Raw genomic sequence first — 22,288 nt, 5'->3', positions numbered from 1 at the left:
AGCCCAGGCATGTCTCTTCCAGGCACTGTGTGGATTTTCACCAGCTCTGTGTTTCTCTTTCCTTCCTGAATCTGTGCTCTTATTTTTGATTCTGAATGTTGGTCAAGTTTGGTTCTGGGTCTAATTTGTGCACAGTCAATATATTATACAAATACCATATGATATTAGTTACATGTGAAATCCAAAAGAAGAGATACAAATGAACTCATTTACAAAACAGAAATATATCCACACGCATAGAACACAAACTTGTAAGCAGGTTGGGAGTACACATACAAGCCATGATATATAAAATAGATAACCCACTGAAACTATCATAACATTGTTAATCAGCTATATTTCAATGCAAAATAAAATGATTAAAAAATAAAAATATTTATTATATGTTGAAATGATAATATGTTGGATAAAATATATTTAAAATAAATTTTAATGCTGTACAAAAAAAGATAACCAAGGACCTACAGTATGGCATAGGAAATTATATTCAATATTTTGTAATAAGCTATAAGAGGAAAGAAATGAAAAAAATACATATATATTCAGTGATATATATTCCATGATATATATATTCAGTGATATATATATCTTCAGTGATACATATATATATATATCATTGAATCACTATGCTGTCCACCTGAAACTAATACAACATTGTAAATCAACTTCATTTCAATAAAATATGAATAAAGAAATGATTTTTAAGAAGAGCCAGTGGGCACTTTCCCTTCATTCTCCTTCTGACTTACTTCATTAGTAAAATCAAATCACCAGCTTCTCCCTGGAAGGAACTTGTCTACACCTTTTGTGCCCCAACTTTTATGGCTGAGGGATAGGATCTAAGGGATAAGACCTGAAATCAACTAGCTCAGCTATCCAATGCGGCTCAGCATTCAGGAGTTTCATAGGACTGAAGCAAACAAAGAAGCAGGATTTAAATGGGTGTGCAAGCATCTCTTCCAGCTATGCTGTCAATCTTGGCACAGAGGGAAAAGGCAAAATGCCCATCTCCTATTGTTTTCCTGGAAGCAGTTGCATACTTGGGACAACTGCTGCCTGAGGGTCTGGCTTCTGATCAGCCTACAACTAGGTACTGACTGAAATCATTCTGGAGACCAAACGAGCTGGTGGGCACTTTCCCAGCATTCTCCCCCAGCTCAGGCAATAATACCAAGTTGCCAGCTTTTTCCCGGAAGGAGTTTGTCCACACATCTAGCACCCTAAATTCTGCAACTGTTACCCAAGAAACTAGTCCTTCAAATCACCTAGTTCTGATCACCAACAGGACTCAGCGTTCATGACTTACACAGGATAACATTAAATTAAAAAAAAAAAAAAAAACAATTTTCAAACAGCCCTCAAGCACTTTCCATAGAAATCTATCCCCCAAGTTCGGTGCAGAGGGAGTAGACAAATATGTCCACCTTCCAGTTTTTCCTGGAAGGAATCAGAATGCATACTTTTCCAGCTGCTGCCTGTGATTTCAGATTAAAATCAGTCTGTATGGGGTTGGAGGTGGGAACCTGACTGGGATCCTCTAGATAGTCTGAAGAGCAGGAGCCATATCACTCCAATAATAAAACCAAATCTCCAGCTTCTCCCTGGAAGAAGCATGTCCACACATCTAGCACTAGAACCACTGCAGCTGCTACCCAAGGGATTGGCTCTCAAATGATATAGCTCTGAGAGCTAAGAAAGCTCAGCATTCAAGACTACAGAAGACAGGACCACACAAGACAAGCAGGCAGATATACTTGGGCCACACGCACTTCCAGGGAGAGTTCCTTCTGGCTCAGCACAGAGTGAGTGAACAAAAACACCCAGCTCACAATTTCTCACTGATATGGGCTAGACTGTTTAATGTTCTCACTTTCTCAGCTGCACCTAAAGGCTGGGTTTCCAAATAGTCTGCATCGGAAGCTGAAGGGGAAGACAATTAGTACTTACCTGGGAGCCTGACCAGGTAAGTGGGCATTTCCCAAGCCTTTGGCACATTGATAAGTCTTGACACACTTTCCTGTATTAGGAGCCCGGGAGAACAAAGACAGCAGCTTGAATGATCACAAAACCTTAAGCGGCAACCAGGTTCTCAGTGCAGGCTGACTGATAAGGTTCATCTCCTGCATGAGGCAAGTCAGTCAACACTAGGAGAGGGCTGTTTCATCTAATGTGTAAAGACCAACACAGTCAAGGAAAATGAAGAAATAGGGGAGTACATTTCAAATAAAAGAACAAGATAAATCACTAGAAACCAATCTTAATGAAGGGGAGATAAGTGATTTATTTACTAGATAGGGAGTTCAAAATAAAGGTCATAAAGATGCTCACTGAGGTCAGGAGAGCAGTGTATGAACAAAACAGGAATATCAGCAAAGAGAGAGAAAATATTAAAAGGTACCAAACAGGGAATTCCCTCGCAGCCTAATGGTTAGGACTCCACGCTTCCACTGCTGAGGGCCTAGGTTCAATCCCTGGTCAGGGAATTAAGATCCCACAAGTCTCATGGTATGAGGAGAGAGGGAAGAGAGAAAAAGGATAGGGAGATAAATGTATTATTAAAAATAGAAAAATAACAATAAAAGTACCAAACAGAAATCATAGAGCTGAAAAACATAATAACTGAACTAAAAAAAGGTTAATAGAAAAGTTCAACAGACTAGTCAAGAGGAAAATAGTCTCCCTGAACTCAAAGACAAAGCAGTAGAGATCATCTAATCAGAGGGGCAAAAAGAAAGGTGAATGGAAGGAGTGAAGTTTGTTAAGAGACCCGTGGGTCACCACCAAGCAGGACAGAATCAGATTACAGATCTCTGTCAGGCAGATAACTTGTCTTTTTAGTTTCTTGATTACCAGATGAAGAGAAGACATAGCTAAACAGGATATAGATCATAAGATCCTGGAATTCAAGAATAACACTGTAACTGAATGAAAGTTTGGACATGCTCAGAGAGAAATGAGCATGTTTTGTATACGAGAGAAGTGTGAAAAAATCAAGAGAATATACTGAGATAGAGTGTCTCATTTTCATGAAATTCTTTAATCCTCACTGTACCTATACTTTTGGGGAATAATTTTGTTGTATCCTTCACCATGGGTTACCCAGGTGGCACAGTGGCACAGTAGTAAATCTGCCTGCCACGGCAGGAGACTCAGGTTCAGTCCCTGGGTTGGGAAGATCCCCCAGAGAAGGAAATGGCTAGGCACTCCAGTATTTTTGCATGGAAATTCCCATGGACAGACGAGTCTGGTGGGCTACAATTCATGGGGTCACAAGGAGTGGGACAGGACTGAGCTTGCATGCACACACATGCACATCCTCCACTACAGGCACATCATATAGGTTTTAAATGGTTTCCACACTGGGGCTGCCCCAGGCTTGCGCATCTTTAATCACCATGAAAACATGCCCAGGCAAGTACACTGGTCCCAAAAGGAGAATAAGTGAATCACTGAATCAAGCTTTTCCAGAAAGATTTAACCTAAACTTACAATCAGGGTCTTCCCAGGTGATTCAGTGGTAAAGAATTTGCTTGTCAATGCGGGAGCCACAGGAGACATAAGTTTGATCCCTGGTCAAGAAGACCATCTGGAGAACAAAATGGCAACCAGTATTCTTGCTGGGATAATCTGATGGACACAGGAGCTTGGCAGGCTACAGCCGTTGGAGTCACAGAGAGTCAGACACTACTGAATAACTGAGCACGCATGCAAACTGACAATCAGCCAAACTGTAACTGGCTCCCAGATACATTTCTCATTTAAAAATCATTTAAAAGAAACAGCTGTTTCTTTTAATATAATATACTCTTTCTCTCTGGTTACTTGAGAGATTTTCTCCTGGTTTCTAGTGATGTTGATAAGTTAAATTGTCTCCATTATCTTGTCTGAGATTCAATAATTTTTTTTAATTAATGCCTTGAACATTTTGAAAAAATCTGAGCAACATTGGTTCCACTCCAATATTTTTCTCTCCCACTTCTCAGAAATACAGAAGTGTGTTAGAATTTCTGTCTATAACCTTCGTATCCCCTCCCCTCTAGCCTGTATTGTCCATCTCTGTCTCTCTATGCCTCATTCTAGGTAGTAATCGTCTAATTTACTGCAATAATGAACAATGTCTAATTGGTTGTTAAATATGCCTGTTGATTTTAATTTTAAGTATTTTAATTTTGAGTATTCATTTTATCAGTCCTATTGTTTCAGTGATAAGAACAGTCTCTTACTCTTCTATACGTCATCTTTGGTGGGGAAACGGAAAAAAAAAACACACAGGATACCAACATCGTAAAGAAAGCCTTTTAATTTTAATAGTGTTAAGGAAAAATAGGAAGCATTCCCTTCTGTTTCCAAAATTTAGTCACAGAGTAGGTAAAATCATGATCTGGTCATTCTTCACCAAGTTGGATGGCAGCTTGTCTACTGCTCGGGTGTCACCACAGGCTCTCACTCAGGAAAGTCAAGGAACAGAACTCCATCTCCAGATGTCATTCCAATAAGCAAAATATAATACATTATCACAGAGACACCATTCTGTTCCATGGCTTTTATTTTTCAGTAGTCCTTATTCACTACCTCTAGTGTTAGAAAGAAGGTTTGGGGCCTTAACCCTGTAATTTTAAGATTATCTATCAATAAGCAGCTCAAGTAATACACAAACTAAAGACTACTCAATTTCTAATGTATTCAACTTGAGTTAAACTTTACTATTTTCACTAAGGTTAAATTATCTACAGTGATCTTTAGAAAATTATTTAGACATTTTTTAACTTATGAAATATTTCAAATATAAACCATTAAATATAATGATGACAGCAACTAAATGGGAGAACTCTAACTGATAGATATGTATTCATCTAGTTTTCTAAGTGTCAGAGAACGCTGCCAATCTTCTCTATGGTCTTAGGGTACTTACGTCATTCTCAGCACCAGGGCTAATTTGAAAGAATACTTTCACTTATGATTTCACCAAGAACATTAAAACTAACATACTTAAAATGATTCACTTGTTATTTTTTCTCTGCTTACTCTAAATTCATGGCAAACAAAATAACACTTTACTTTTATTGCATTTTCATATGGATATGTCTATATACTCTACTTGATAATACAGTCTGTATACTTTTTTTATATTTAATAGCACCATTAGCAAGCAAAATTCTCCCATCTGCTTATTTGTGTTCCCACTTATGAATGAATCTGGAGTATTTTATTAAAGTAGTAAAAGCAGCAATATATAAACACAAATATATTCAAACGTTACACGAAATATGTACTACGCTTTACAAATTTGCTTCTCTACATGTATGTCTTTTCTTCTCTAACAAAGAACTAAAAAATGTTATGGATCTAATTTGTTCCTTTTCATTGTTGTATCAGTTGCCACAGTATATTTTTATCAGTATGCCACAATATACTTATTCATTTTGTCACTGATGGACTGTTATGAAACTTCTCAATTTCAGCTAAGAAAAAGAGTAATATGCACATTTTTGCGTATATATCGTGGTGCATATATATCAAAGATTTCTTTGTGTATAAAAATAAGAGTGAAATTACTGTCTTAGGTTTAGACAGCATATTAAAAAGCAGAAACATTACTTTACCAACAATGGTCCATCTAGTCAAGGCTATGGTTTTTCCAGTGGTCATGTATGGATGTGACTTGGACTATAAAGAAGGCTGAGCACAGAAAAATTGATGCTTTTGAACTGTGGTGTTGGAGAAGACTCTTGTGAGTCCCTTGGACTGCAAGGAGATCCAACCAGTCCATTCTGAAGGAGATCAGCCCTGGGATTTCTTTGGAAGGAATGATGCTAAAGCTGAAACTCCATGCAACTCCACCTCATGCAAAGACTTGACCCATTGGAAAAGACTCTGCTGCTGGGAGGGATTGGGGGCAGGAGGAGAAGGGGATGACAGAGGATGAGATGGCTGGATGGCATCATTGACTCGATGGACATGAGTCTGAGTGAACTCCACGAGTTGGTGATGGACAAGGAGGCCTGGCGTGCTGCGATTCATGGGGTCGCAGAGTCGGACATGACTGAGCAACTGAACTGAACTGAACTGTCTTAGGTTTAGTGTGTTCACCCTAACTGCTTAAAGTCACACTATTGCCTAAAGTTGTATTACATGTGTTGTAATTCTATGAATGGTGTATGAAACCTTCAATTGTTTCAGATCCTTTCCAAAATAAATAACATCAGAGTAATATTTATACTTTTATATTTATATAAACATTTATTGCACTTATTTATTACACTCTAAACTTTACAAAACATTTTACTATTCTAATTTTAAATTTACCTTTAGTTTAAAATTGTGTTACTCTTTTCTCTTTCTATGACTGTGATTTCATATACATTTATTCTTATGTAATTGTGTTGAACATATATGTTTATTAATATTTCATTGTATGGTTTTATAAGCTTCTTTCTTTAGGTTCCAAATAAGCCTTTGTTAAGACCAAATGTTACAGCAGAAGCATTTTCCTTAATTGAACAATATGTCAGATGACTTTGAGAAAATATGATTAAGTAACAGCATGTTGTAAGGGAAACCAGTGCAATTTAATAACACTTAAAAGGATTAAAAAAAAAACTAGGAACTAAAAATGAACATACAAAGTCTTCTATTAAGGTATTTCCACATATAATACAGAAAGTTTTTTTACTGTCTATTAAGCTAAAGTTTTGATTAGTTTTTAGAGAACTTAAGACCCCACAGTAGTCTGAAGACAACCTGCCTTAGCTTGCTGTTCCCCAAAATTATAACAAATGAGTGGCCTGACCAAAAGAGAGTTGAAATCACCATGACGAACATCATGACCTCATACCAGTGTAGCTTAAGGAAGATCCAATTTCCAGTTGGAGTAGAAATAAAGTAAACGATGAAGAGGAGGAGAAATGTTGTCACCATTTTCAAGGCCCTTTTATCGGCCTCTGTGCTGAAATCTCTCGGTGGTTCAAGTTGACTTGGAAATTCTTGATGTGTCTCACCAGGAAAAGAAAGAAAGGCAGCAAAGAAGCCATGAAGAGAATGAAAGGGATAACATATGTCAAGCTGAGAAGAATCAGGCTTTTAAGATAGAAAATTTTACTTGCACCTAAATGCAAAGTCATGTTCCTTTCAGGTTCTCTAAAGGTGTTCATCCACAGCTCACCAAGAGCATCTTGCATGAAGAGGTCAAAAGATAATAAGAAGAAAGAGGCCAGGAAAAGCGCAAGAGGCACTCGGTTCATTCTCCATTTCAGCCACGTGAAAAAGCAGTGAGAGAAATTGACTATCTTAAGGAAGCAGAATATGCTTTGGCAGGTGGCAAACCAGGTAGTTAAGTGATTCATTAGTGCCCAAAGAAGAATAACTACTTTTACTAGTTACCAGTGGCATACAGATGTGGAGCTAATCCTACTATAAGTGAATCCAAAAGTGTTACCCACAGCTGAATGATTCTGGCCACAGCCAAGCAAGTAAGGATGAACTCAGCTGATGAGACCTCTCCATTCTTGACCCACTCGATGCAGTTTACCAGTCCAATGAACCCAGTACTCCTAAGATCAATTCTCCTGTTGACACCGCTAGGAAGAAGACCTTTGTTCCAACCGACATTTGTATAAAAATATTTCTAGTGTCACTGAAAACTTTATAGTTACAGTTGCAGACTGACATCCACTTATGTTTTCTTTAGTATTTTTGTCATAATTCCAGGAAGTAAAGCCAAAATTGTGCTATGTGATTTAGATGCACAGATCTTCACAAAACAGTAGTTTATTCTTTTTATATTGTAATTCCAGTGCTACACCAAACAGTTCTGTCAACAGGTAACAAAGTTCATGAGTACCTTTCTTATGACTTACAATCAGTTGCTATATAATTTTCAGAATAAATGCTCACAGTGTCTGCTTATCCTAGACACCAGCTGCAGTTTCTCGTTTCTTCTAATGACTAAAAGAATAAGGTCAGGTATGTCAACATGCAAATATGAGAGAGAGTGGTTTCCACTAATTTGTACTTTCAACTTCCCCAAGTCATACATTTGAATGCAAACATATTAAATTTTGAATAGGAATTTCTAAGAAAAAATATGTATGTAATTCAGTTTATATTTCTCACTCATCACTAAGATCTTTCTAACTCTCAAGAATTTTGTAGAATCCATATGATTTATAGGAATAAGAAAATTATTTATATTTCAAATTGGGCACACAAGTACAAGGACAAATATATTAGTACATATATATATAGTATGTAGTACTAATTATATTATTACAGGATACTGTAGAAGCTAAGTCAAAATTATAAGCAAAATAGAGAGGCAATATACATGAGGAGGTACAAGTGCTACAGTGCAGAATCAATTATGATTTTATGAGGAAATGAAATGTAGTGTAAACATAACTCCTTTGAAATTTAGGAAGAAATAGAAGGAAAAAAAAGAACTTAAGCCTGATGTAAGAGCATGTCAGTATTATCAAAATGACATGAACAGGCTACACTATGCTCTGATAGAGACACTTGCTTCCTTTTGCAGGAACTTGCTGTTTTCCTTGGAATGTGACTAAGTGCCTTCCCACTTCTGTGTCCTCAATTCCATGTTCTTCTCTTATTTCTAAGCTACAGGTGACCACATTCCCAGCTTTCATCACAGATGGTTGTGGCAATGTGATCAAAATCCGAGAAATGCTATGTAAGTGAAAATTATGAGCACAATTTTAGGTCCATCCCCTCTAAATATATCCATGCACAGTCTTGCCTATGCCTTTTTCTTCCAGCTTTCTTGAAAGGGAGATAACTCCAAGCATTCTTGGAAGCAGCATATTAAGGATGGCAAACTTCTGATTAGCCAGATTCATGGATAACCACCTAGAGAAGGCTTCTCTAGAGCAATATTAAATGTGCATTGTGTGGGAGTCGCGTGATGCTTGGGAGCTTATTTGGGGGCAGTTTATCTACCCAGTCTAACGCAGAAATTGGAATTGAGACTGTGTAGACTTGTGTAGAAGCAATTGAATGGTGAGGAAACAAAATTAGGAAAGTTTGTGCAGAGTATGTGATGAGTTTCATTTTCATTGGTTTCCAGCCTTCATAGTTTATTCATCCATTTAATGACTAGAATATCATTTGGAGGAACTCTTCTATAGACTGACTTTTATATCCAGGAAAGGAGCAGGAAGCAGGATAAACATGATCTACCCATTGTAAGGTTTACATTGTCCTGGGACAGAGAGATAATTAAAAACAATAAATAAGTCAGATGTGGAAATATTTACCTTAAGGGGAGGGATTGGGGGCAGGAGGAGAAGGGGACAACAGAGAATGAGATGGCTGGATGGCATCACGGACTCAATGGACGTGAGTTTGAGTGAACTCGGGGAGTTGGTGATGGACAGGGAAGCCTGGCATATTGCAATTCATGGGGTGGCAAAGAGTCAGACATGACTGAGAGACTGAACTGAACTGAATTGAACTGAAGGTAAATAATGATGTTACAATTTCATAACTAAGAGTTAATATAGACATGTAAATACAGTTGTCAAACAAGTTTATATGTTTCTTTCCTGTAGCGAAAATTGTTATCAATACTACATCAACACACTTTCTATTTCATCATTTTCCCCAAGATTGTCATAAAACAGGTTTTGAAGACATTTCCTATAATTATTATATAGACATCATAGATACCACTTTAATACATGCAGAAAAGCCACTGATTCATGTAGCATAATTTTTTACTATTCTTACATTGAATGTGTTTTTAAGATAGGGAAAATCCAAGTCTTCTCGCCTCAAGATTAAAAGGAAATTTTAGGCAGCAAAATGGAGGAGATGCTTAGCATTTCAGAGGAAGCCTCAAGATGGTTTAGGGGGAAAATGAATAATTTGACATCAAATGCCAACTTCAACACGTATCTTCTTAATTAAAAAGTCTAAAAAGTTATTTTCATAACTTCATGTGGAAATATAGCAGCACTGCAAATAAGTCATGATTAATATTTTATTCTTCATCCATATAACAGAACTTGATTTTTTTCTCAGCTTTTGTGAAAGTGCTAATTGCTTGTCATTTCCAACTCTTTGCAACTCTATGGACCATGGCCCATCAGGCCCCTGTCCATGGAATTCTCCAAGCAAGAATACTAGAGTAGGTTGCCATTCCCTTCTCCAGGGGATCTTCCCGACCATGAATAGAACCTGGGTCTCCTATGTTGCAGGCAAATTCTTTACTGTCTGAGACACTAGGGAAGTTTATAAATCTAATATTCCTCCTTTGAACTGATTGTACACATATGTAAAATGTATCTGAATGTGATTGCTATTCTTGAATTTTATTGTGAGCATAGTTACCTAAGAATATTGCTAATTATTCTCCAATAACCATGAAGTAAGTGATCATGATGGATAAAAACCTATCTCAAATATACATCCTCATGTTGATTCAGAATTGAAGGTCATTAAATTCCAAATGATTGGAGGCTCAAACAGTAAAATGTAAACACATTGTGTTACCAATTAGAGTGAAAAATAGCCATAATTTCCTGAGATAAGTTGTCAGTTCTTTAAAATTCATAAATATACATAATTTTTTCAGCAGAAAAGTGGTAGTATAGAATATGTAAGTGAAATACACATTGCTACATAATCCTGAGGCATTTCACATAATATTTGTAAAATTAGATTGCTTATCTGAAATATGTTGGTTAATGGTATGGTAATCTTATCTGTCTTATATCTTTCATAAACACATGCATACACACTTTTCTAAGAAGCATAGGTAAAGGACTTTTCTAAGTAAACCTTTAGACATTACTCACTTATATACATACTTAAAACAGCAATAGAAGGTATAAAACATTATAGACTTCATCCCTTAATTTTATGCTAAAAGACATATGTTTCCACCTATTTCCTTTCTGCCGGGGTCTAGCCCCGGTGGATCCAGGGTGATTCGAAGGTGGGGATGGAGTCAGCGTCCTGGAAAAAACTTATTTAATTACAGATATAGAGGGAGATTAGAAACAGATAGTGTAGTAGGAGAATTAGTGGAGAAAAAGAGGCTGAATAACTTGGATTATGTGGAATAGCAACCATGCTCCAGATGGGAATTCAGCCAGAAAAACGAGGAGCAGGAAAGAAGCAACATGGGGGAATCAGTCTTTCCGGAAACTGATCCGATTTCTTTATTTTTGGGTTTGCTTATATACCTTTTGTTACACATAGGGATGAATACAGAGTCACGCAGGGGTCAGCAGTCCTGACCTTTATCAAAATCAGGTGCTTCACATAAATGTATAAAAAAGATACATCATCTTCTGGCCATGAGTGAGACCTGCTGACATTTTATGATCCTTTCTTTCTGATAACCAAAAACTTATTTCTTCCAAGGGTGTTTTTTCTTAAACCAGGCACCACCCTCCAAATCAAGTTACATTCCTATAGGGTGAGGGTGTAGGGAGTTACAATCAAGAAAGGAATTTATTCAAGGTTAACATGATTAGTCTTAAAGGTTAATACTTATTTCTCCTATATGCTTAAAGGTTAATACTTATTTCTTCCTATACGCTAGTTATATTCATTATAAGGGTAGGGAACATGGATATTTAGCAGCAAACATCAGCCCAGCAAATGAAAATCCTTTCACCAATACTCCCCTTAAGATCTATTTAGTCTTAAGATATGATAAAGTTACATTTTTACATAGCAAGGACACAGTGATTTATAACAAAGTACAGTGATCTATTACAAAAGAGAAAATCCATTAACTCAAAAAGTCTAGTATTGCTAACATCAAAAACTACTATATTTTCTTTGCTATATTCCAAATACATTGATTTATATATTCCCAGGTGCCTAAGGATATGGAGGCCTGGCGGCAATCATTGACTCAACAAGAAGAAAAAGCCCTATGCTAATTAAGACTCTCAAAATACTCCAAAACTCTTTGTGCTGTTTATGGTTAAGAGGTAGTAAACAATCATGTGGCAGGAGTATGGATAATCCTGTCACACAAGCTAGTCTGTCAGCAGAGAGGTTTGACCTGAGACATCCTTGTCCCACCCAGAGCAGGGAATTAGCAGCAATTATTGAAACAACAAATGAAGAACCCTTCGCCAATATAATTCCTAACCAACCCACTATACAAATAATTTCTAATTCCCCAAAAGAATTTGCCTTTAGTAAGTCTAAAACATCTCGTGCCTCTTAGGTTGGGAGGCTGTAAACAATCACATGTGGCCGGACGAACCTATACAGGTGGGCTAGATAACCTTCAGAGGAGTCCATAAGCTGAAACACTCTTGTCACACCCAAGAATTTTTATTTCTTTGGAGCTACACATTTACTCCTTCTCCAGGAAAAACGGTCATGGGGGAGAGCCCCCCGTAAAGTCAGAAGCGTAGGTGAGAGCATAAAACAGACTCTGGTTTTGGGGTTAGATGCTTGGGAACAGGGGGTTTCCTGAGGCTTGATCACGCCTTTGCATATGCCAAGCCTCCTTCCTCATGACCTTTGCCATGGGCGGAGTTCCTCACGCTGGCCCCCGGCACCTTTCCTTCAGCCAGCATCTTGACTGCCACAGAAATGACAGAAAGGCTTGAGTTAATTTTCTGTTTCCCCAGATCAAGATACATGAGTGGATTGAAGGATACATGATTAAAAGAACATCATAAAGCTTTCTGGAGCTCATTAGAATTCCAAACTGATAAAACTGGAGCCAGAATGTAAACAGCAAACAGGAAAAGAAAGGAGATGACAGTTGCATGGCTTTTATGTGGACCTTGGTGCTGGGATCCTTTACCATTGAGCTGCATCTTCCTGAGATGTTTCCACAGGGAAAAGATTAGCAGCAGAAAAGATGTCTAGGACATAGTGAAGGGTATGAAGTTAGCGTGAACAGAGTCACATTTGAAAGGTGTAAAATGTCCCTTAGTTTGGTCTTCTGAGTGGTATTTCCTTCATATTCATTTGTCTGAATAGCCTCACCTATGCTTAACACTGCAACTTGAAAAAACAAAAACAATGACGCCCCCAACATCATCATGAGAACTACACTTTTAACTCTCCACTTCAGGTGAAGAAAAATTCGGCTGGAGAAGTTGGCTATCTTCAACAAATAAAATATACTGAGGCTAGTAGCAAGCCAGTTACTAAAATGGTTGCTTACTGTCCAGGCAACATGAACAATAATTTTTACTTTTGAATTATATAGAGTTGGATTATGCACAATTACATACCAATTTATTAACATTGTCCAGAGCATAACAATTCTGCAGATGCCAGAGCAGTGAGAATCCCATCAGCTGAGATCTTTGGTCTCTTGATCCAGTCATTGCAGTTCACCAGTGCTATGAGGCCACTGGCAAAATTTCCCAGAACAAATTCTGTCATTAATAGAATGGAAATAATGTTTGACCTAAATATTATCATGTCTAAAAAAAATCCATGTCACTGTTGTGATTCCTTCAATATTCTGACCTTAAATTCTTTGTGCAGCTGATTTGGATGTGCAGCGAAATTCCTGTTTCTTATAAATTCTTTGATGAATATCAAACAGGAAAGCATCACAAAATAATATTGGAAGAGCTCATTGCTGTCTGGATGAAAGACATTGCTATTTCCTAATATTTCAAATTGACTCTATTCATATTCTCTGTGGCCTTGAAATGGGATGGATTACTTCTTAACCGATGTTGAAGTGAAATATGAATTCTGATTTGCTCGCATGAAAATAAGGACTTATCATTGTGCAAATTTCTCCGTCTAAGCTCTCCATAATTTGTGTTCATCAACTTTAGTTCTTAGTAAGGAAAATTTTAAAACCCAATATGTAGTATATACAGTGAAAGCTTAAACCATTAGATGAAGCTGGGTTGTAACTACATTCAACATCACTAGGATCATAATCACTAGGATCTTGAGGTTATATGTAATGCAAGACAGACATCTAATATAGTGATGGAAACTGTCTTTTCCTAGATGAAATCAGGGACGTTTTGTAAATTTTAAATGTGGAGTTAAGGGTGAACATGGACGCTGAATAAGTGGGCAATAGTGTACAACTGTTATTACTTTCAGTCACCCGGGGACTGAATCCTATTCCTGAAGACATGCACTATGAGATCTATCTCTTATTTTAGGAAACTAAATTGAAATACTTGCCCAGTCTGCTTTGAAAGGCTGCCACTTCAAACAAAGAAAAATAGGATGGGAAAAGTAGCTGTCTTCAAGAAAGAGAAGATGCTGAGGCAGATTTCAAACCAGACATTCAAGTGGGTGATCACAATGCAAAAGAGAATTATAAGTTTTCCAGCTTGACCAAAGTTATGTAGATCTGCAATGAACACTATAGAAATTAATCCATCAGTACCATGATTAAAAACACTTTCTGTTTCTGGATAAACTGGTGAGAATGGGGGTAATGAAGTTGATTTTCCAGTGTCTTACCCAGTTGGTTAAGTTCATTATTCCAATCAATCCATTTCCCCAAATGCCTATTAAGAACTTTATAGATTTAAAAAAAAAAAAAAAAAACTAAAAAGACCTTATCCTGTGCGCTTCACATTTCTTCTGAGTGAAAATTCCCTAAAATGCACAAAAAAGGCATGAAAAACTCCACGTTTAAAGAGTCATTTGCAGAATTTAAATTGTTGTGGAAAACTGAATGCAGGGATAGAATTTTATAATCATCATCATAATCAGCAATATCATTTGACTAAGGACCAGAAGACACATCAGTTCAGTCACTCAGTCGTGTCCAACTCTTTGTGACCCCATGAATCGCAGCACGCCAGGCCTCCCTGTCCATCACCAACTCCCGGAGTTCACTCAAACTCATGTCCATCAAGTTGGCAATGCCATCCAGCCATCTCATCCTCTGTCAACCCCTTCTCCTCCTGCCCCCAATCTCTCCCAGCATGAGAGTCTTTTCCAATGAGTCAACACTTCACATGAGGTGGCCAAAGTATTGGAGTTTCAGCTTCAGCATCAGTCCTTCCAATGAACACCCAGGACTGATCTCCTTTAGGATGGACTGGTTGGATCTCCTTGCAGTCCAAGGGACTCTCAAGAGTCTTCTCCAACACCACAGTTCAAAAGCATCAATTCTTCGGTGCTCAGCCTTCTTCACAGTCCAACTCTCACATCCATACATGACCACAGGAAAAACCATAGCCTTGACTAGATGGACCTTAGCCGGCAAAGTAATGTCTCTGCTTTTCAATATGCTATCTAGGTTGGTCATAACTTTCCTTCCAAGAAGTAAGCATCTTTTAATTTCATGGCTGCAATCACCATCTGCAGTGATTTGGGAGCCCCCCAAAATAAAGTCTGACACTGTTTCCACTGTTTCCACTGTTTCCCCATCTATTTCCCATGAAGTGATGGGACCAGATGCCACGATCTTAGTTTTCTGAACGTTGAGCTTTAAGCCAACTTTTTCACTCTCCTCTTTCACTGTCATCAAGTCTTTTTAGTTCCTCTTCACTTTCTGCCATAAGGGTGGTGTCACCTGCATATCTGAGGTTATTGATATTTTTCCCAGCAATCTTGATATCAGCTTGTGCTTCTTCCAGCCCAGTGTTTCTCATGATGTACTCTGCATACAAGTTAAATAAGCAGGGTGACAATATACAGCCTTGACGTACTCCTTTTCCTATTTGGAACCAGTCTGTTGTTCCATGTCCAGTTCTAACTGTTGCTTCTTGACCTGCATATAGGTTTCTCAAGAGGCAGGTCAGAAGACACATAAAAAGAACCAATAATTGAACTCTACTCTACCTAGGCTGAAGGAAGGTAGATTACTGCATAGAATTCATAAATTTAAAAAATTTGGTACAGAAGAATTTCAGTATTTAAGTTTAAAGTAAATATATTTTAACCAGAATATTTATATTTTGATGATTACATTGACAATAATAAATATTCTCTAGATATATGCCTATATTACAAGGACTTTTTGTCACTGAAATCAGACTTGCTTCTTTAAAAATATCCTTTAGTAGAAATTTGAAGATTATTCTGTTTTGAAAAATGTGTAACCTGAGATTATATAATTTATACAGTGTGCTCAAGACACATCAAGATCACGTAGCTACAGGTGACTTATCAGGCCTTAAATGAGATCTTTGAGTAACAGTATCCCTCTCTTATATTCCTACTGTGTGGTTGCATCCAAATTGACACAGGGTTCATGTGTGAGACCCTAGAAGTTTTATTGGGGATGTATGGGCAGATTTCAAAGAATCTGGAGGACCCTAAACCTTTCCATTCTACTGATCCTCCTTTGTCAGATGAACCATCCTTTCTCCCCTCACTGAGGAGATTGGTACTCCCTCTCCAGAAAACCTGTGGTGACTTCTCCTAAGTTGGATGTTTTATGGAGGAATGCTGACCCTCCTCAAGATACATCTCTACCTCTTCTTTGTCCTCTTAGGGCTTCAACCTACAATCACACTTAACTCCCACCCCACAAAGGGTAAAGTATAAAATATATGAGAAGGTAAAATACACAACAGAAGAATTATAATATTATTGTATATATATATATATTTTATATTAACACAGATTTTAAGAGTATGAGTGAGAATGGATCTTATAGATGGTAGGAATTAAAAACTGCAAGATATCATATATAATAACTAACATATTTTCTTTAAGTGTAATACAAATACAATAGCCAAATAAGTAGTCCATGTGCAAAGGAAAAGAATTTTTTCCCTAGTTTAACATCAGAATATAGAAGTGGTTAAAAAAAAAAAGTAGAAAACAATTTTTTTCTAAAAAATTCACAAATAGTATTCAATAAAACTAATTCTTGAGATAAATTCCTACTCTGATGTATGAGCTTATAACTAATATAATTCAAGAATACTCTCAATCTCCAAAAATATCTATAATGAAGTCTCCTAATTCTATCATCAGCAACAATACTCTGCAAATCAACTGAAATTCCTAAAGAGGAAAAAGTCCTAATCCCTAAGGTACAATTAATAGTTTGCTTAACTTTCTTCCATATCTTGTACCATGTGGCCAATATGTGATGCTTTAATGAAAAGTTTTAATCTAAAAATCCTTCAAACATATTATGGCAAAACATCTGTATTAATTTCTTGATCCCTATCTGGACCTTCTGTTGTGAGATAATTCATGCAAGTGGTCATTACTGAGCCTCACCAGGGCTGGCGATTTTGGTCAATGGTTTTGTAACATCAGATTCCCTAATACATACTTCATTGTACAGTTTTAATCTAGAAATCCTTCAAACTTGCTGTGGGCGACAAAATTTGTACTAAATCTTATGTTATTGCTTCTTGCAAATAGTTGTGCTGACATATACGATGGTGGCTCAGACGAATCCGCCTGCAATGTGGGAGACCTGAATTTGATCCCTGGGTTGGGAAGATCCCCTGGAGGAGGGCATGGTCACCCACTCCAGTTTTCTGGCCTGGAGAATCCCCATTGATGGAGGAGGCTAGCAGGCTACAATCCATGTGATCTTCAAGAGCTGGTTGAGCAACTAAGCACAGACAGCACAGTTCAGTCACTCAGTTGTGTCCGACTCTTTGCGACCCCATGAATCGCAGCACGCCAGGCCTCCCTGTTCATCACCATCTCCCAGAGTTCACTCAGACTCATGTCCATCGAGTCAGTGATGCCATCCAGCCATCTCATTCTCGGTCGTCCCCCTTCTCCTCCTGCCCCCAATCCCTCCCAGCATCACAGTCTTTTCCAATGAGTCAACTCTTCGCATGAGGTGGCCAAAGTACTGGAGTTTCAGCTTTAGCATCATTCCTTCCAAAGAAATCCCAGAGTTGATCTCCTTCAGAATGGACTGGTTGGATCTCCTTGCAGCCCAAGGGACTCTCAAGAGTCTTCTCCAACACCACAGTTCAAAGCATCAATTCTTCGGCGCTCAGCCTTCTTCACAGTCGAACTCTCACATCCATACATGACCACTGGAAAAACCATAGCCTTGACTAGACAGACCTTAGTCGGCAAAGTAATGTCTTTGCTTTTGAATATACTATCTAGGTTGGTCATAACATGTCTTTCAAGGAGTAAGCGTCTTTGAATTTCATGGCTGCAATCACCATCTGCAGTGATTTTGGAGACCAAAGAAATAAAGTCTGACACTGTTTCCACAGTTTCCCCATCTATTTCTGTTGAAGTGATGGGACCAGATGCCATGATCTTCATTTTCTGAATGTTGAGCTTTAAGCCAACTTTTTCTCTCTCCTCTTTGACTTTCATCAAGAGACTTTTTAGCTCCTCTTCACTTTCTGCCATAAAGGTGGTGTCGTCTGCATGTCTGAGGTTATTGATATTTCTCCCGGCAATCTTGATTCCAGCTTGTGATTCTTCCAGTCCAGCGTTTCTCATGATGTATTCTGCATATAAGTTAAATAAGCAGGGTGACAATATACAGCCTCGAAGTACTCCTTTTCCTATTTGGAACCAGTCTGTTGTTCCATGTCCAGTTCTAACTGTTGTTTCCTGACCTGCATGCACGTTTCTCAAGAGGCAGGTCAGGTGGTCTGGTATTCCCATTTCTCTCAGAATTTTGCACAGGTTATGGTGATCCACACAGTCAAAGGCTTTGGCATAGTCAATAAAGCAGAAATAGATGTTTTTCTGGAACTCTCTTGCTTTTTCCATGATCCAGCAGATGTTGGCAATTTGATCTCTGGTTCCTCTGCCTTTTCTAAAACCAACTTGAACATCAGGAAGTTCACAGTTCACATACTGCTGAAGCCTGACTTGGAGAATTTTGAGCATTACTTTACTAGTATGTGAGATGAGTGCCATTGTGCAGTAGTTTGAGCATTCTTTGGCATTGCTTTCTTTGGTATTGGAATGAAAACTGACCTTTTCCAGTCCTGTGGCCACTGCTGATTTTTCCAAATTTGCTGGCATATTGACTGCAGCACTTTCACAGCATGCAATCTCAAAAACGTCAGAATGATCTCTGTTCATCTCCAAGTGATTCATCAGTGCCCCCAAAAGAGTAATCACCTTTGCTAGTTTGCTAGTAGCACACAGATGTGAAAATAGCCCCACTGTAAATGAACCCAATAGTGTTACCCACATTTTAATTATTGTGCCCACAGCTAAGCAGGTAAGGATGAAACTAGCTGATGAGACTTTCCTATTTTTGACCCATTGCTCAGCACTCCTAAGATGAGTTCTCCTGTTGCCACTAGTAAAAAGAGCCCTTCTTTCCAACTGACATTTGTATTAAAATATTTCTCTTATTGTGCTTCACTGACAGCTTTAGAGTAAAACAGTTGTAGACTTACAAATATTAATGATGCTTTCTTTACTGTTTTCATCATAATTTCAAAAAGAATAGTCAAAATTCTGCAATATGATTTAGTTGTGAAGATATTCATAGAAAGAGTAGTCTATTCTTATACTGTACTTCCACTGCGACTTCAAATGGTCTTGTTAACAGATACAAAGCTTCATGAATACCTTTTTTATGGCATACAGTCAGTAGCTATATAATTTCCAGAGTAAACATTAATAATGTCCATTTATCCTTGATGCCAGATGCAATTTCCTATTTCTGCTAAGACTAAAAGGATGATTCAGCTATGTAAACACACAAATATGAGAGAACTGGTTTCCACTAATTTGGGCTTTTACCTCCCCTGAGTCATATATTGGAATGCAAATATTTTGAATTTTGAGTAGGAATTGCTAGAAAAAAATGTATAGCTCAGACTTTATTCACCATTCATCAACAAGGATCCTTCTGTCAAGAATTCTGTTGATTCTATATAATTTATAGGAATAAAGAAATTATGAATAGTTCACATTTCACACCTAAGTCCTAGGAAAAATAACTAGAAACATTAGAACAGAACATTATACTAGCTAAGTCAGAAATTACAAACAGAATAGAGAGGCAAAATACAGGAAGAAGCTACAAGTGCTACAGTGCACAATCGGCTATGACTTTATGAAGATACAAGCGTGTAGAGTGAACTTGAATTCTTTGCAGCTGATGAAGAAATAGAAAAAAGAACTCAAGACAGATATAAGGGCATGTAGACATTATCAAAATGACATGAACAAGCTACACCATGCTTCTTAATGGAGACATTTCTTTTCTTTTACAGTGACTTGTTGCTATTTTGATTGAAATATAACTAAGTGCACTCCCACTTCCACCATCTCAATTCATGTTCTTCGTTCTGGGCTAGAGAGTGACCACATTTCCCGCACCCCTAAAGGATGGTCGTGGTAAGCTGATCAAAATCTGAACAATGTCATGTAAGTGAAAATTATGTCCACTCTTTTTAGGCCCATTCCAAAAACTTCTCCATGGAGAGTATGCCCTACGCCTTTTTCTCCCAGCTCTCTTATATGGGAATAATCCCAAGCAACCTAAGAAACCGCATGATAAAGATGGTAAACTTGGTAGGCCTGATTCCTGTTATTCAACTGCCTAAAGAAGGCCACTCAGACATACCAGCACTATTCAAAGGGCAAAATGAAATGTGCACTGTGTTTGAGTCACTTCATGCTTGAGAGCCTATTTGTGGCAGCAGTTTGTCTACTCAGTCTAATTCAGAAACTGGAATTGAGACTGTAGATTTTGTAGAGGCAATTGAATGGTGAGGAAAGATAACTAGGAAATCCATGCGACCGGCAGAGTTTGTGATCAGTTTCATTTACATTGGTTTGCAGCCCTCATAGTTTATTCATCCATTTAGTGACTAGAATATCATTTGGATGAACTCTTCTATGGACTTTTTTTATGTCCAAAGATGGGGTAGGAAACAGGATAGACATGATCCTCACATTGTAGGGTTTACATTTTCCTAGGACAGAGAGATAATGAAAAAGAATGAATAAGTCAGTGTGGATTAATAAGTCACAGTGAACAAGCACTATAATTTTGGCTTAGACGGTAAAGCGGGTTCAATCCCTGGGTCGGGAAGATCTCCTGGAGAAGGAAATGGCAATCACTCCAGCATTCTTATTTGGAAAACCCCATGGACGGAGGAGCCTGGTAGGCTACAGTCCATGGCGTCGCAAAGAGTCGGACACGACTGAGTGACTTCACTCACTTCACTCACTACTCTAAGTTTAGATCATGTTGTTATAATTTCACAACTAAGAATTAATGTAGACATGTAAATTCAGTTGTTGAGCAACATTATACATTTCTTTCCTTTAGTGAAAATTGTTATCAATACCATGTCAACACACTTTTTCTATTTCATCATTTTCCATGAGATTGTTATAAAACAGATCTTGAAGACATTTCCTATAATTATTACATAGACAGCATAGATACTACTTTAATACATGCAGAAAAGCCATTCAATCATATAGCAAAATTCTTTACTTTTCTTATATGGAATACATTTTTAAGACAGGGAAGATCTGTGTCTTCTTGTCTCAAGGTTAAAAGGAATTTTTAGGTAGCAAAATGGAAGAAGAAACCCCAGGTGGTTTAGCAGGAAAATGAATAATCTGACATCAGATCTCCATTTCAACATGTCTTCTTAGTTAAAAATTATAAAAAGTGACTTTCCTTACTGCATGTGGAAATATACTAGCACTGAAAACAAGCAATGATTAATATTTTCTTCTTCATCCATATAACAGAACTGATTTTTTTCTAAGCTTGTCTGTGTATTAAATATAATAGTCCTCTATAGAGTTGATTGTACACATATGTAAAATTTATCTAAATATGACTGTTATTCTTGAATTTTATTTTAGGCATCTTTTCCTAACAATGTTACTAATTACTCTTTTTTTTATATTCAATATCTTTTTTTTTTTTTAAATCTTTAATTCTTACATGCATTCCCAAACATGAACCCCCCTCCCACCTCCCTCCCCATAACATCTCTCTGGGTCATCCCCATGCACCAGCCCCAAGCATGCTGTATCCTGCGTCAGACATAGACTGGCGATTCAGTTCTTACATGATAGTATACATGTTACAATGCCATTCTCCCAACTAATTACTCTTGAATAAACATAAAGTAAGTGATGGATGGAAGTAAGTGATGATGGAGTAACATCTATCTCAAATACATATCTTCAGTGTGTGATCTAGAATTGAAGATCATTACCATCCAAACAACTGGAAGCTCAAACAATAGAATCTAAACACACTGTGGTGCTAGTTAGAGTGGAAAATAATGATGAATTCCTAAGTTGTCCGTTCTTTAAAATTCATAACTTTAGATCATAAATTTTTCAATTGGAAGGTGATAACATAGAATACGTAGGTGAAACACACATTGCTTCATAATTCTGAAGAATGTCACAT

At 37.5% G+C, this 22,288-nt stretch overlaps 1 protein-coding gene and 1 pseudogene across 1 annotated transcript; both read right to left on the bottom strand.

The window, feature by feature from the left end:
* LOC102170208 lies at nucleotides 6,697-12,560 on the bottom strand (annotated as a pseudogene).
* LOC102169944 (taste receptor type 2 member 31) lies at nucleotides 12,660-13,422 on the bottom strand. The gene is given in 3 exon segments (XM_013964187.2): nucleotides 12,660-12,892; nucleotides 12,895-13,266; nucleotides 13,269-13,422. Coding segments are annotated over 3 exon segments (759 nt in total).

This window comes from Capra hircus, chromosome 5 (assembly GCF_001704415.2).
Source record: "Capra hircus breed San Clemente chromosome 5, ASM170441v1, whole genome shotgun sequence".
Lineage (NCBI taxonomy): Eukaryota > Metazoa > Chordata > Mammalia > Artiodactyla > Bovidae > Capra > Capra hircus.
The sequence above is the reverse complement of the archived record's forward strand: the minus strand, read 5'-3'. Positions and strand labels throughout refer to the sequence as shown.